Below are 13,506 nucleotides of genomic sequence, written 5' to 3' on the forward strand. Positions count from 1 at the left end.
TATGTTTGATTAATAATCTTAAAATCTCTTGAAAAAAGTTTATTTTTTCGACGCAATAAAATCTCTATGAAGGTATTATTTTTAGACGACCCATTTTTTATTTTAAACTTGATTTGAACCTTATTATTTAGTAATAACACAAAACTTTTATTATTATGTGTAGAATTAGGAAAAAGAAAAGGTTTAACTTATTTGTTATTACTATTTACTAGATTTGTTTAATCTGAAAAGGGAAAGAGATGTTGGTTATTACTGTCCAGTCTTGAGTTGCATACACAAAAGTAGATTTGCAATGTGGTGATTGACACATTATATATGAGTCCTTAATACAATGATTCTAATTTGTTCCGTATTTTGTATTTAGTATATTTTAATTTTTTTTCTTGGATATTAATCATGTTTATGAAAGATAGGTGAGTAAGGCGAGACGATGCTTATCACGTACTGCAGAGTTGAATCATATTTCTAAAGACATACACTACCATCTAACCATATATGGCATTTATCATCTCTAATGTTTTAGGGGTTTTCATCTTTTTCCCCCTCTTAAAGCAACTCAAAAGTCGTTTTTATTTGAACTCTACAGATGAAAACTCTGTAGATTGTACAACAGAGTACCCTGTACTTGGTTTAAGATTCCCACAGTACAATCTAAACTCTTTATATTTAGATTGTATGCGTTCATAGCTATATTTCACCAGACCGATGGAAGGGATCTAATTTGAAGAAGGAAGCCATTTGTGGACTGAGTCATTCCATTTTTACATTATTTAAATTTGAAAACAAAAGATTAAAGTTCGAAAATAGCTCTTCTTTCTTATTTCAACGATATTCTTATTTCAAAGATAAGAATATGAAGTCAAAATTAGATTTGTTTTAGAAATGAAATAAACAAATATATGTCAAGGACAAATTTTTCAGAGAATATATAGAACATAAAAAAAAAACTAATAAATGAATAATACAAGTACATCATTCATTAGAGGTACTTGAGTATGTGACTCTGCTAATTTTTTAAATTTTAAGGCAGAATATTCTCAATATTTTAAATTTTTATGGAAATCTACCTTTTATTATTTTAATATTAATTTTAAGTTGGAGTATTCTCAAACATTTCTTATTTTTACAAAGAATCTGCCTTTTTTGTTTTAATATTTGAATATGGAAAAGGATTAGTCGCAAGTTCAATGAGGTCACTGACGACCGCACGAAGCGCGGAAATTTTTCTAGTTGGTATATCATACCGTGTGCGAGTAAAATTTTGACCAATCTAATACACGTTCCCACTTGGGCTGCTTAATGCATTGACTATATAAATTAGCCAGTCAAGGAGTGTTAATTGACTAGGAACAGTAACTATGAGGTTTAAGTGATTTTTCTATCTATAAATACTGGCAGAATAAGCCTTCAAATATTCACCAAAAGCTTTAAAAAAATTCACATAAGATACCAAAAGGAAAAAAAAAAATGGGAGGACAAAGTTTTATTTTACTTGTTGCTGTCATATGTTTTTGCACTATCTCAGTGTCAATTGCAGATGAGGGGACCGCCACCTATTATACTGCTCCTTATGTTCGTGAGTATATATCTATTTTTTCAAATTTTCTTCCTTTTAATAATCAATATTTTTACAATACTATAGTACTAAATCTAACTTGCATGATTTTGCAAATTCTTCCCTGTCACTTCCTTCCCCTTCTCTTTTATTTTTCATCCCTCTTCTTTAACACTAAAGTCATCTTGATTGTTGATTTTGTTGTTACAGTGGATAAAGTTCGGTAAAGTTCAGTGACTTTTCTTTTATAATTGATAAACTTCAGTTACTAATGTGATAAAAGATAGTTTTATGTCTTTAATTTACTATTATAATGAATAAAATTTAGTGACTTTATTATTATTGGGTAAAGTTCAGTTATTTTAATATAACGAAAACAATGGTTATGTGAACTTTACTATTGTAATTAATAAATTTAGTGACTTTATTGTTGTTTGGTAAAGTTCAGTTCTTTTAATATGACAAAAACAATAGTTATGTGCATGAACTTTACTCTTATATATAATGGCTCAACACTAACAACCCCCCCCCCAAACACAAATCCTATTTAACGACAGACCACAAAAAAACTGTAACTACGGGCTATTTAGAGAGATATTAATGATGAACTTCAAAACTAATTTCTATATATTTTTTATTTTTGTAACAAAACTTCAATAACTATACGTTGAAATTAAGTCGTCACCATCAACATTTTGACGTAAAATTTAATCTTCTTTGTTTTTGTAGCCTCATCATGTTATGGATACCAAGACAATGGAGTGATGATTGCAGCAGCAAGTGATACAATCTGGGGAAATAGGGCAGCATGTGGAAGAATGTATAGAGTCACTTGTACTGGTCCTACTAATCAAGGTGTTCCACAACCTTGTACTGGAAGAAGTGTTGTTGTTAAAATTGTAGATTATTGTCCACCTGGATGCAGAGGGACTATTGATCTTTCTCAAGAAGCATTTTCCCAAATTGCCAATCTAGATGCTGGCAAAGTCAATATTAATTACAATCAGTAAGTTTAAGTACTCTTTGAATCACTTATTATAAGGGAATTTTATTTTTTTCCCCGATTTTTCACCCCGTGTCTGATACTCTGTTTAGGGCTAGGTGCTGAGCTAGTGTGTACGTTACAGATTCTGCCGAACTCAGTGACTTTGATCTAGACACTACTAAAAAGAATAGAAATTAGCTATGGACAGATTTTGTAGGTAAACAATAAATTATGTTACTATTAGCAATAGCTTATAGAAAAATTGAGTTAGCCACGAGCAATTTAATGACAAAGTTTTTAGCTAATTCCATCTTTTAGTAGTCATGAAACCCTGTATTTGCCTTAAATTTATTTTTGAATATATATAAATTATTACATTTAGAACCCCGTAATATAAAGGACTAGAATTACGATTCCAACCTTCAAATTCTGGATCCTCCTTTATTTAAGGCCCTGACTAATCCGAATTCACGTCACTTGATGAGGCCTATTAAAGGGAAAACACTCCCTGCTAGGACTTTTTTCAATTGACAGGGCTCGAATCCGAAATCTCTGGCCATTTTAGGATGGAGGGGTCCTATCCATCCCAATTAAACTCTTAGTTATAATTATAATAAGGGTTAATACTACATATATATTATCACCCAACTTTAAGTTCATTGAACAAAGTCATAATAGTAGAAAAAAAAAATTGACGGTAAAATTAACTCAACTATGCCTGTAAATCAACATAAATTAAAAAAAATGCGATGATAATCAACTTCTCTCAGGATATATAGAAAAGTTATTTTTTTTTTCATTAGGTAATTAATTTAATGACTTTAGCGCAAGTTAGGATATCACAGAATTATAATTTTGGACAAGAACTAGCTATAAAACCCCTAATTTTAAATACGTGTTTTTTTCCCTTCCCTACTACAAGTATTACGAATTTGAAGTTTTTTATTTGTTATTCTTTAATTTTTTTGTCTTGAAACAAACTTTTTTTCTACTTTTGAACCGTGATGTGCAGGGTCTAAAGTTCGAAGGCCACGTTTGATGCAAAATCGTCAAACAGGAAATTGGAATAAAACACAATTGGAATAAAACAGAAGTTCTACACATGCCAAGAAATATGCATATATCTTGGCTCTTTTTCTATATGTTCATAGAAGCAATTTGTTTAGTGCCTGTAACCTATATATGTGTATTATTAATAAATCTTCTTCTTCTACTACTTTTTTTTTTTTTTTTTTTTTTTTTTTTTTGTGATATGACAATCTGATATTTGGAGTTCATTGACATAGTTTATTCATATTCGCATCACGCATATAAGGGCCATTTAAGTGAAAGCTCCCTGAATTTCGAATTCCAAATAATTGTACTAAAAAAAATACATAAGTCAAATTCCATATGACGAACCTAGAAGGTTATTTTTAATTTTATTTAAACATACATAAAGTTGGTATAAGTTCCTCAAAGGATTGGTGTGCCACACTTATTTTAATTTGTCAAATGACTACCAAAAGCCAATTAGCTACCCTTTTAAGAAGGCAACACTTTATTATGTGTGACCCTCAGTTCTTTCTAAGTAATTTGAACTTCAATTTTTTTTTTCAATTTCAACCAAATATATTATCCACACGCACTCAACTCAGTGATCATAGAAGATCATTTTTCATTAAAACATACATAAACTTCGTACAAGATTCAAAGGATTGATGCGTCACACTTATAACATAAAAAATGACTACTATAGTTTCGATTGGCCTGATTAATCTATATTTGCGACGTACATGAGCTAATTAAAGGAAAGTTCCCTACCAAGGTTTATATAATTTATAGTTGGTTTATCAGGTAACATACATATTACTCAAAATCAAATAATCTCGTTTTCTAGAAATAGAGAATATTAATAATAAAGAAAGCTCGCAATTCAGAGTTGTGAATAAACACAAACACAATAGAGGTATTTATAGGCAGCTAAATAAGAATGAATGAGGTTTTACTTCACTTTTGAAGCAAAACCGGAAAAAAGGGGGATAAGATAAATTTAGTGGACCAACAAATATGTGAAGCAAAATATTGCCCGTAAGTGTTGGTAATTTTGATATTTGGAGATATATCTTTTTTTTTTTTTAATCCGGTGTCCGATACATGCATTGGAGTCCAACTAAATACAAATCGCGCCTTTGCAGAGCCCATTTTGGGGCCTGCGCTCCCAATAGGATATTTTTCGTTCCCAAGATTCGAACCCGAGACATCTAGTTAAGGGTGGAGGGGCCCCATAACATCCCACCACAAGTCGGAGATGCAGTATATTACTAACACATAAAACAGCTTTCTCATGCTCATCAAGTTCTTGTCATGCCCCGAACCATGGCCTGGGCGAAACACGACACTCGGTACCTTATTGCATGTGCCCGAGTGAACCACATGGCTTGCTGAATCATCATGAGGCATAACATGAGCGGAATATAACATGAAATGTGATGAGCTTTTATAAAACATGAGATGTCATAATAATTTAATGAAATACTTGTTTAAATCATGAATACGGAAATATCATAAATTGAGCCAAAGATGGCTACACGACTTTGAGTATCTGACATAACTGACTGACTAGTCTATGAAACCTCTAACATGAACATGAGTCTGCTAAACAAAACTGCTGGGACAAGGCCCCAGCATACCTTTAATGCAAAACTAATAGGTAATAAATAACTGAATAAACCCTGAAAGAGATGCATGGGGCTCACCAACAAGCTCATACGTGTAGAGTGCTACTAAGCAGATGCGCCGTCCTGTAAATCTGTACCTGCATCGTGAAATGCAGGCCCCCAGGCAATAGAAAGGGGACGTCAGCACATTGAATGTACTGGTATGTAAAGCAACTGAATGAAATAACATGGGACGTGGAAATAACATAATAGAGATGAACTGGAACATGACCATGAACATAAGTACATATACATATATAGCATGTGTAAAGTATCGTGAGTAGGGAGAGCAGTAAATATAACCGACAACATGGTCTGGTACTTGCGTCCTACCAGCAGAACACTCATACCGTGCTAGGGACATGAGATTTAATAATATTATAAAAGGATCCAGTCATTATGAGAGGGTGTCCTAAGCATGGGTGGAGCGATCCTCATCCTACGGTGGCTACGTAGTTTCAAGCTGTTTGAAGCCTTCTCGGTAATTAATGCAACTCTCAAAAACATGAACATGGAAAATAAGTGGCACTTGCTGCCCATGGCTTTTCATGAATCATAACTTGCATGTACATGGATATCATTTGTATTATTCTTGCATGAACTTATAAAACATATATATATAGCTTTTCTTGAAAATATCATAATAGTTCATAAACTTGCATGTAAGAACCCATGGAATGCAAGGTATGAGTTTTCATGGATTACAAACATATTCTCAATAATCATAATGATGTATCAAGAATACAATGAAGAATTTATAACAATTTAATACATAATATAACATGGGGCATGAACCTAGGGTTATCATGAACATGGTTAGAAACCCTAGTTTTCGTAAAGCTTCAAACTTTATGGAAGAAGAAGGGTGGGGAAGAACAATGATGTTCCCACACGTAGATAGTAACCCTACATACCTGGTAATGCTCCAAACTTGTATTAAAAATCTGTTCTTGGAAGAAGAATCCCAAAGTCTATTCTTGAATTCCCTTTAATTGGGTTTTCTTGAAACCCTAGGTTAAGAATGATGAATTATTGATTAGAATCCATGGATACATGTTAGAATTGACTTAGAAGGCTTAGAATAGGCTTACCTTGGTGTTCTTGATGATGGGAGAGGGTAGGAGGTCATTCTAGGGCTTGAAGGAAAGAAAAATAATGATTTGGACTGATACGGACGAATATATACTGTTCTGGAATATTGAATTTTACGCCCAACAAAATACTAGCCATATTTTGTGATACTACCGTATTTTGGTTCGTATTTTTGGACTGCTTTGCGACTCTTTAGTAAAATGGCCATAAATTTTTGTACAGATGTCTGGTTGACCCCCATAATATACCGTTAGAAAGGTTTTTCAAAGCTCTACAATTTTCATCAAGGAAGTTTTCCCAAATTATCAAATAATAAAGGGGTTATGATCGCTGGAAGTAAGACCTTCTACAATCTCACTTGAAAACATGCCCCGTAGAGTGGCTTCCAACTTTGTTTTGCCCAAAGGCTCTTCTTATGACTTGATTAGTTTTCAAAACACTTCCTATATCTCCCATATTGGTTCCATTATACCCCCTATCTTACGCGTTTAACCTTAGCCCGAAGATCCGAGATGTTACAGTTCTTTTATATCTTGGCCGATGTCTGATACTTGTTTCATGGCTCAAATAACCAAGATTCGGGTCGGAAAATTTCACTTTAAAAAATAAAGGGCTGCCCTATCAAAGACTGCTAAAATTAAAGGGACGTGAAAGCGATAAAGTGACAAGAATATTTTTGGGAGAATTTTCTTTGTTTTTGTATTCACATAATGACCTCCTTATATACAAGTGAGTCACCTCCTTCAACCCGATTCTAACAAGGTAACCTTATTCTGTTAGAACTTTAATCTTATATTACCATAATTATAATTGTACTACAGTTAGAATATTATACTTAGAACAGGGTACTTTGTCACCGACGTGACCTGACACATCGGTCCGGTCACCCATCTAAGTTCCAGTCACAAAAGACGACTAAGTTCTCAAAATTTCAATCCGAGACATTTGCATAAGAATGAAGGTATACTTATTGTAGACACGTGATTTTTGACCCTCCCCGAGGCGTTTCACCTTCTAGTGTCTAAATATTTCTTTTAATTTTGATGTGTCGATTTTATTCTATTTTTATTTAGTAGGTTTGTTTACGGAAAGCAAATAAATAAATAAATAAAAAAGAACAAAAATATTCACTATTTTTAGAGTACAAGTTTTGTGTTTTAACGAAAAAAAAATAACAAAAAATTGGTTTTCTTTTAATCTAGTATTTTTTAGTTAAATTACCTTTTAAATTTTTCCTTAGTGTAATGATTTTTTTATTTTTATTTTAAAGTAGTTAATTAATATATTTATCGTAGTATTTTTATTTATTCCTTTTATGAAAGTGAAATTAAATAAAAAATAGAACCAATAGTATATTGCCACTTGGCAAAATTCTACTCTTCCACACAAAAAGCACAATCCATTTTGAAAAGGAATATTTCATTCTTCCTTCCCAAGATAATTTTTACACACATGGACATTTTGGGAAAAAGAAAAAGACTAGATACACTATAAATAGCTAAAGGAGGACAAAAAGAACATACACACAATAAAATCAGCCGCACCTCACCATATTCACGTAGAAGAGAACCTAAAATGCTAACAGCTAAGAGAACATAGCAATCTGTCATAGAAAAAGGCATATTCATTAGGCTCATGGATATTCAAGTTAGGAGGAGTTTAAGCAAACACCACTTCACTAATTTCGATGCTTCTTCTCCAACTACAAGAACCTCACACCTAATATAACACATCAAGCTTCCATAACCACCCCAAAACCACCGACCACCACCTTCCTCCACACCATCGAGACCATTCCTGAAAACCCCAAAATAAAAAAAAAAAAGTAAAAAATGACCAACTGGAACACCTTAAAAAGGCAAAAACGCACCCATAAAACCCAGCAAGGTTTCGATTTTGTTCCCTCATTTTGGTCGAATTCGAAAGGATTTTTGTCGTCATATTTCGGGTTTGAGATTTCCCGTGAAAGCTCGAGGTTGAGGTTCCGGTCCAAGTTCTCGTTTGTTTGAAGAACTTCAGAGGTATTATGACATAAAGGTCCGATCTTTCCTTATTCTAGAATTAATACATGAAATTTGGTGTTCTGCATTGTGCAATTAATTGAAGTTCGTATGCTTATGATTATCGTATATGTTTTGTGTTAGTATGTTAAAGTGTGATTCTTTATTTGGCATGAAATGATTATTCTGATGGCATGCATTGAGGGAAGCTCTTGCTTTGTTTGATTTCATATCTTTAATTAATATAATTGTTGTAGTCAGTATTTATCAGTGTGTTGGTTTTCTTTATTGGGATTGTCCTACGCTAAAACGGGGGTCTAAGTTGATGCATGGAGGATGTATTTTAACATATTATAATAATCTTGTAGATTTTGGTCTTAACATTTAAATAAACTGAAATTTCAGCACTTTAAATTGTTAAAGTTTTGGCTGCAGAGAATCGTTTCTTTACATTTACTATCGTATGAGTTTTTTTGCTCTTTCTTTATAATTTTGACTAGTTTTTGTGCGAAGGAATAAAATGGACTCCTCTGAATTAATTAGAGTGCGTGAATACATCGGGCCATGATATAGGCCTAACTAATTAATTAAGTGGTGATGTGAGCGAGACGAGATGCAAATTATTTCAAATCTCATTGCTAGTATAAAAAACGAGTGGTGAAACTAATTGTAAGGGAGCGAGATGGGTTGCGAATTTATTTAAAACCCGTTGTCAAAAGAGTGAAAATTAATAATAACCAAATAATTTTAAGTCTCGAATTTTAGAGACAAATACTTGCCTTTAATGCTAGATGAGCTTTAGGCACGTTTCAAGACGTTTGTTTAAATTAAGAATGCGGTTACGCATCTTATTTCAAGACGCTTAAACAACTCAAGGATGCAGTTACGCACCTTGGCCAAACTCTTTTTAATAATTAATTTTGTTTCGATTAAGAATGCGGTTACGCATCTTATGTTGAGATGCTTAAAAGATCCGGAATGCGGTTACGCATCTTATGTTGAGATGCTTAAAAGATCCGGAATGCGGTTACGCATCCGGGTTAAGTCTAATAAAAGTTCAACAATAAAAAGTACGAGCAAATCAAGGCTCGAAAACATAATATATCCAAAATTGATTTAGGCTAAGTATAAGTCGATAAAGCGACCGTGCTAGAACCACGGGACTCGAGGAATGCCTAACACATTCTCCCCGGTCAACAGAATTCCTTACCCGGTCTTCTGTTTTCGCGGACCATAATATTAAAAGAGTCATTTTCTTTTGATTAGGGATTCATAAGGTGACTTGGAACACCAAAACTCAATTCGAAGTGGCGACTCTGTAAGTAAATAATCCTATTCAAAACAGTCACATTAATTGGAAAACCCCTTTAATAATATAAAACCCATGTGCGTTTATCGCGCAGGACCCAAAAAAGGAGTGTGACACTTACCAACCCCTCCATAACCTTTGGACCCAAAAAAGGGGTGTGACACTTACCTACCCCTCCATAACCTTTAATGATTATGGTCATGAACTACGTGAACTAGTTATTCTCCAAAAACGAGACTAATTTATTCCCATTATTAGACTTTCAAGATCATTGTAAACCTCTTGAAAATGGATAAGAATGAACCATATTACTTGTTACTCCTTCCGTTTTACTTTGTTTGGTATAGTTTGACTTTACGTAAAATTTATTAAAAAATGACTTTTTTTTTTCAATCAATCCACCCTCTCCTCGAGGGTCTATTTTATTCATATCTCCAAAATACACCACAGAGGATAGTATCTCCCTGTACCTATCATTGTATGGACAATCCCCATACTATGTTTGATAGGATTTCATTTTAAGCTTACAAAAAATTGGTATCATGGAAGAGTGACTACTCTTCTTCTATACAAAATATGATTTAAGGAACGTCAAACATATACATCCTATACATTTTGTTTTGGTAGTCCTTTGAATTTTTGACTGGACAGATCCTAAAAGTGGGCATTTGCATTCTATCCATGTTTATCTCCCCTTTAACTGTCTTGGGCAGCTGTTGGAAATTAGTAATCCACATCGTTTCTTTGCATTCCAATCCCCAGTTGGACAAGGTGTCTGCTGCTCTGTTACCTTCCCTGTAACAGTGCTCCATCTTCCAACTATCCACCCTTTTTAGAAGAGATCTAATATTCTCGATAGTATCCATTATGGTCCATGGAGGATCAATGTGATTCAAAATCCAGTCTACCAGCAGCTTTGAGTCACTTTCCATTTCAAACTTCCTAAATCCCTTCATCACACACCACTCTACTCCTATTTCCATCGCCTGTGCCTCAGCTAAGTTGTTAGTCGAGATGCCAAAATTCACTCCAAAAGCAGTTATCATTGCACCTCTACTGTCTCTGATGATACCACCACCTCCGCAGATGCCAGGATTTCCTTTAGAGCAGCCATCAGTATTTAGTTTCACATAATTATTAGTAGGAAAGGCCCATTTCACAACTATAGATTTAAAAAGTAGTTTTGCTTGATCCATGACATGTATGAACTGCCTCCAATGTAAAAAAGGATCAATATGCGGGAATTACTTGTGAATGGTCATGATAAGCTGCTGCCAGCTCCTCTGAATTATACCTTGTACAGACATATTCCTTCCTTCAAATCTAGCTTTGCATCTGTCCTTCCAAACTACCACATAATGATGCTTGGAAGAATCTGCAATGTCATTTTCTGGATGGGATTCTTCCCTGTGACGAGCCACCATGTAATCACTCGTTGTCTTATGTTGTTTGTGATCTGATAGATTCCAAAGCTTTGATTGAAATGCATCCAAACCTTTATGCTGATCCTGCTCCTCACCATTAAATGCTCCAGGTTTTCCTGTTCATGTTCAACACAACAAGAACATCTAGAAGGTAAGTTAACGCTAAATCTATTTAGATTGAGATCAACACATACCTTGTTTTTCAGAGTTTTCCACAGAAAGAAGGAGACTTTGAAAGGAGCTTTCTTATGCCACATCATTTTGTTGACAAATGTGACATTTTGGGACTTTCTCAGAAAATTCCAAGCAGATTTATAACTAAATTTCCCATCTGTGGTGATTGTCCATATTGATTTGTCATTAAGGTGTGGAGATTTAATAGTAATTCCTTGGATATGGTTAATCACCTGATCTGGAAGCTCTATTCTCATCTTATTTACATTCCAACTGCCATTCTCAATTTACTCAGCTACGGCACCCCTCACAGAAGTGTTAGCCTCCCCAAATTTAGCCAAGTCACCAAGTCCTGACCAGTTGTCCCACCAAAAGCTAGCCTTACCATTATTAAGCTTCCAAAAGATAAGATGATCAAGTCTCCCTTTGATCTTCATCATTCTCCTCCAGTTATAGGACTGAGAGTAGTTCCATTTCCTGGCTACATGATGGATTCTTCTGGAGTACTTTGCCTTCAGGAAACTGGTCCAAAGAGATTCTTTAGTCCTGAATTGCCACCACAGCTTAGCAGCAAAAGAATCAGAAATATCCTGCAAAGCTTTAATCCCTATTCCTCCTTCCTCTGTTGGATGGCAAAGACTAGACCATTTTTCCCAGTGATACTTGTTTTTGCCCTCATTACTGCCCCAAAAGAAATTAGCAAAAATTTGTTCCAATTGCTTGAAGATAGTTTTAGGAGGTTGACATATAGCAAGAAGATGCACTGGCATAGCAGACAAAACATTTTTAATCAAAATCATCTTGCCTCCTGCTGACAGTCTACCATAGTTCCAAGAACTTATCTTCTTGAGAATTTTAGTAGCCATTTCAGCAAAATAACTAATAAGCTTCCTGCCCTGAAACAAAGGACATCCCAAGTAGTTTATTGGGAATTCTTGTCTATGTACTTGTAAGATATTGGAAACTATCCTGCTTCTTTTTCCAGAGGTTTTCTTATCCATCAAAAAACAGCTTTTGTTCCTGTTTATCATTTGTCCAGAGTTGATTGAGTAATCCTCTAGTACTTTCATCACACTCTTTAGATAATCAAGTCGTCAGCATAAGCAAGATGATTAATTTTAGGACCTTCCTTTTGCATAGTGAAACTGATAAACTTAGGGTCATTAAACGAATTGTTCAGCATGCAAGAAAGAGCTTCAGCAGCAATAATAAATAGAGCAGGAGATATAGGATCTCCCTGCTTGACCCCTCTTTGAGATTTAAAAAATCCATGTCTTTTGCCATTAATGACAACAGTATACCAATTATTAGAAAGAACATTCCATATGATAAAGATCCATTTTTCATCAAAGCCCATTTTTCTCATAACAGCACATAAAAAATACCAGGATAGTCTATCATATGCTTTATTCATATCTATCTTTAAAATAACATTTCCACCCCTGTTCTCTTGTTTTAAATCATGAATGATTTCTTGAGCTAATAGGACTTTCTCCCCTATGGTCCTACCTTTAATAAAGCCACTTTGGTTAGCAGATATTATTTTTGGGAGAACATTAGCTAATCTATCAGACAAGACTTTGGAAATAATTTTTTGAGTCACATTACTGAGGCTTATAGGCCTAAATTCAGAAAAAGTTTGGGGAGAATCAACTTTAGGAAGCAAAATCAAGCAAGTATTAGTGAAAAATCTTAGAATTTGTTTCCCCTCAAAAACAGTTTGTACTAATTTAATAATGTCAGGGCCAACAACATCCCATGATTTTTGAAAAAACATTCCACTGTAACCATCAGGTCCAGCAACACTGTTTGGATTAATATCAAACACTGCTTTTTTTACTTCTTCCCCAGAGGGAATTTTTGAAAGATTTTCATTATCAAAGGAATCAATACAGTTAGGAACATGCTCAAGGATACTGAGATCAATATGTGTATCCTGATGTGTGAATAAGTTCTGATAAAACTTTGCTGCAGAATTTCCAATTTCCTCTTCCTCCTCTATCCATGCTCCATTCTCACAAATTCTTCCGATCTCCAGATACGTCCTTCTGCCTTTAACCACTGCATGGAGGAATTTGGTGTTTTCCTCTCTTTCCAGGTTCCATTTGAGATCGGCTTTTTGGCTCAAAAAATTATCTACATGCTTATGATTCATAATCAACTCAGCTTTTCTTTTGTTCATCTGCATTCTGTCAACTTCATCCATGATAGCATATATTTTTCTTCTTTGGTTTTCACTTCATCTTTAAGTCGCTGCACATTGTCAAA

The 13,506-nt window shown here is 34.2% G+C and overlaps 1 protein-coding gene across 1 annotated transcript; it reads left to right on the forward strand.

Annotated features, from left to right (window-relative positions):
- Window positions 1-1,401: 1,401 nt before the first annotated feature.
- On the forward strand, window positions 1,402-3,756 carry LOC132602857 (EG45-like domain containing protein). The gene is made up of 3 exons (XM_060315645.1): window positions 1,402-1,576; window positions 2,285-2,561; window positions 3,553-3,756. The coding sequence occupies exons 1-3, from the start codon at window positions 1,468-1,470 to the stop codon at window positions 3,557-3,559; spliced, it is 393 nt and encodes a 130-aa protein (XP_060171628.1). The 5' UTR covers window positions 1,402-1,467; the 3' UTR covers window positions 3,560-3,756.
- Window positions 3,757-13,506: the final 9,750 nt, after the last annotated feature.

The sequence above is a fragment of the Lycium barbarum genome, chromosome 7, assembly GCF_019175385.1.
Source record: "Lycium barbarum isolate Lr01 chromosome 7, ASM1917538v2, whole genome shotgun sequence".
NCBI classification, from domain to species: Eukaryota; Viridiplantae; Streptophyta; class Magnoliopsida; order Solanales; family Solanaceae; genus Lycium; species Lycium barbarum.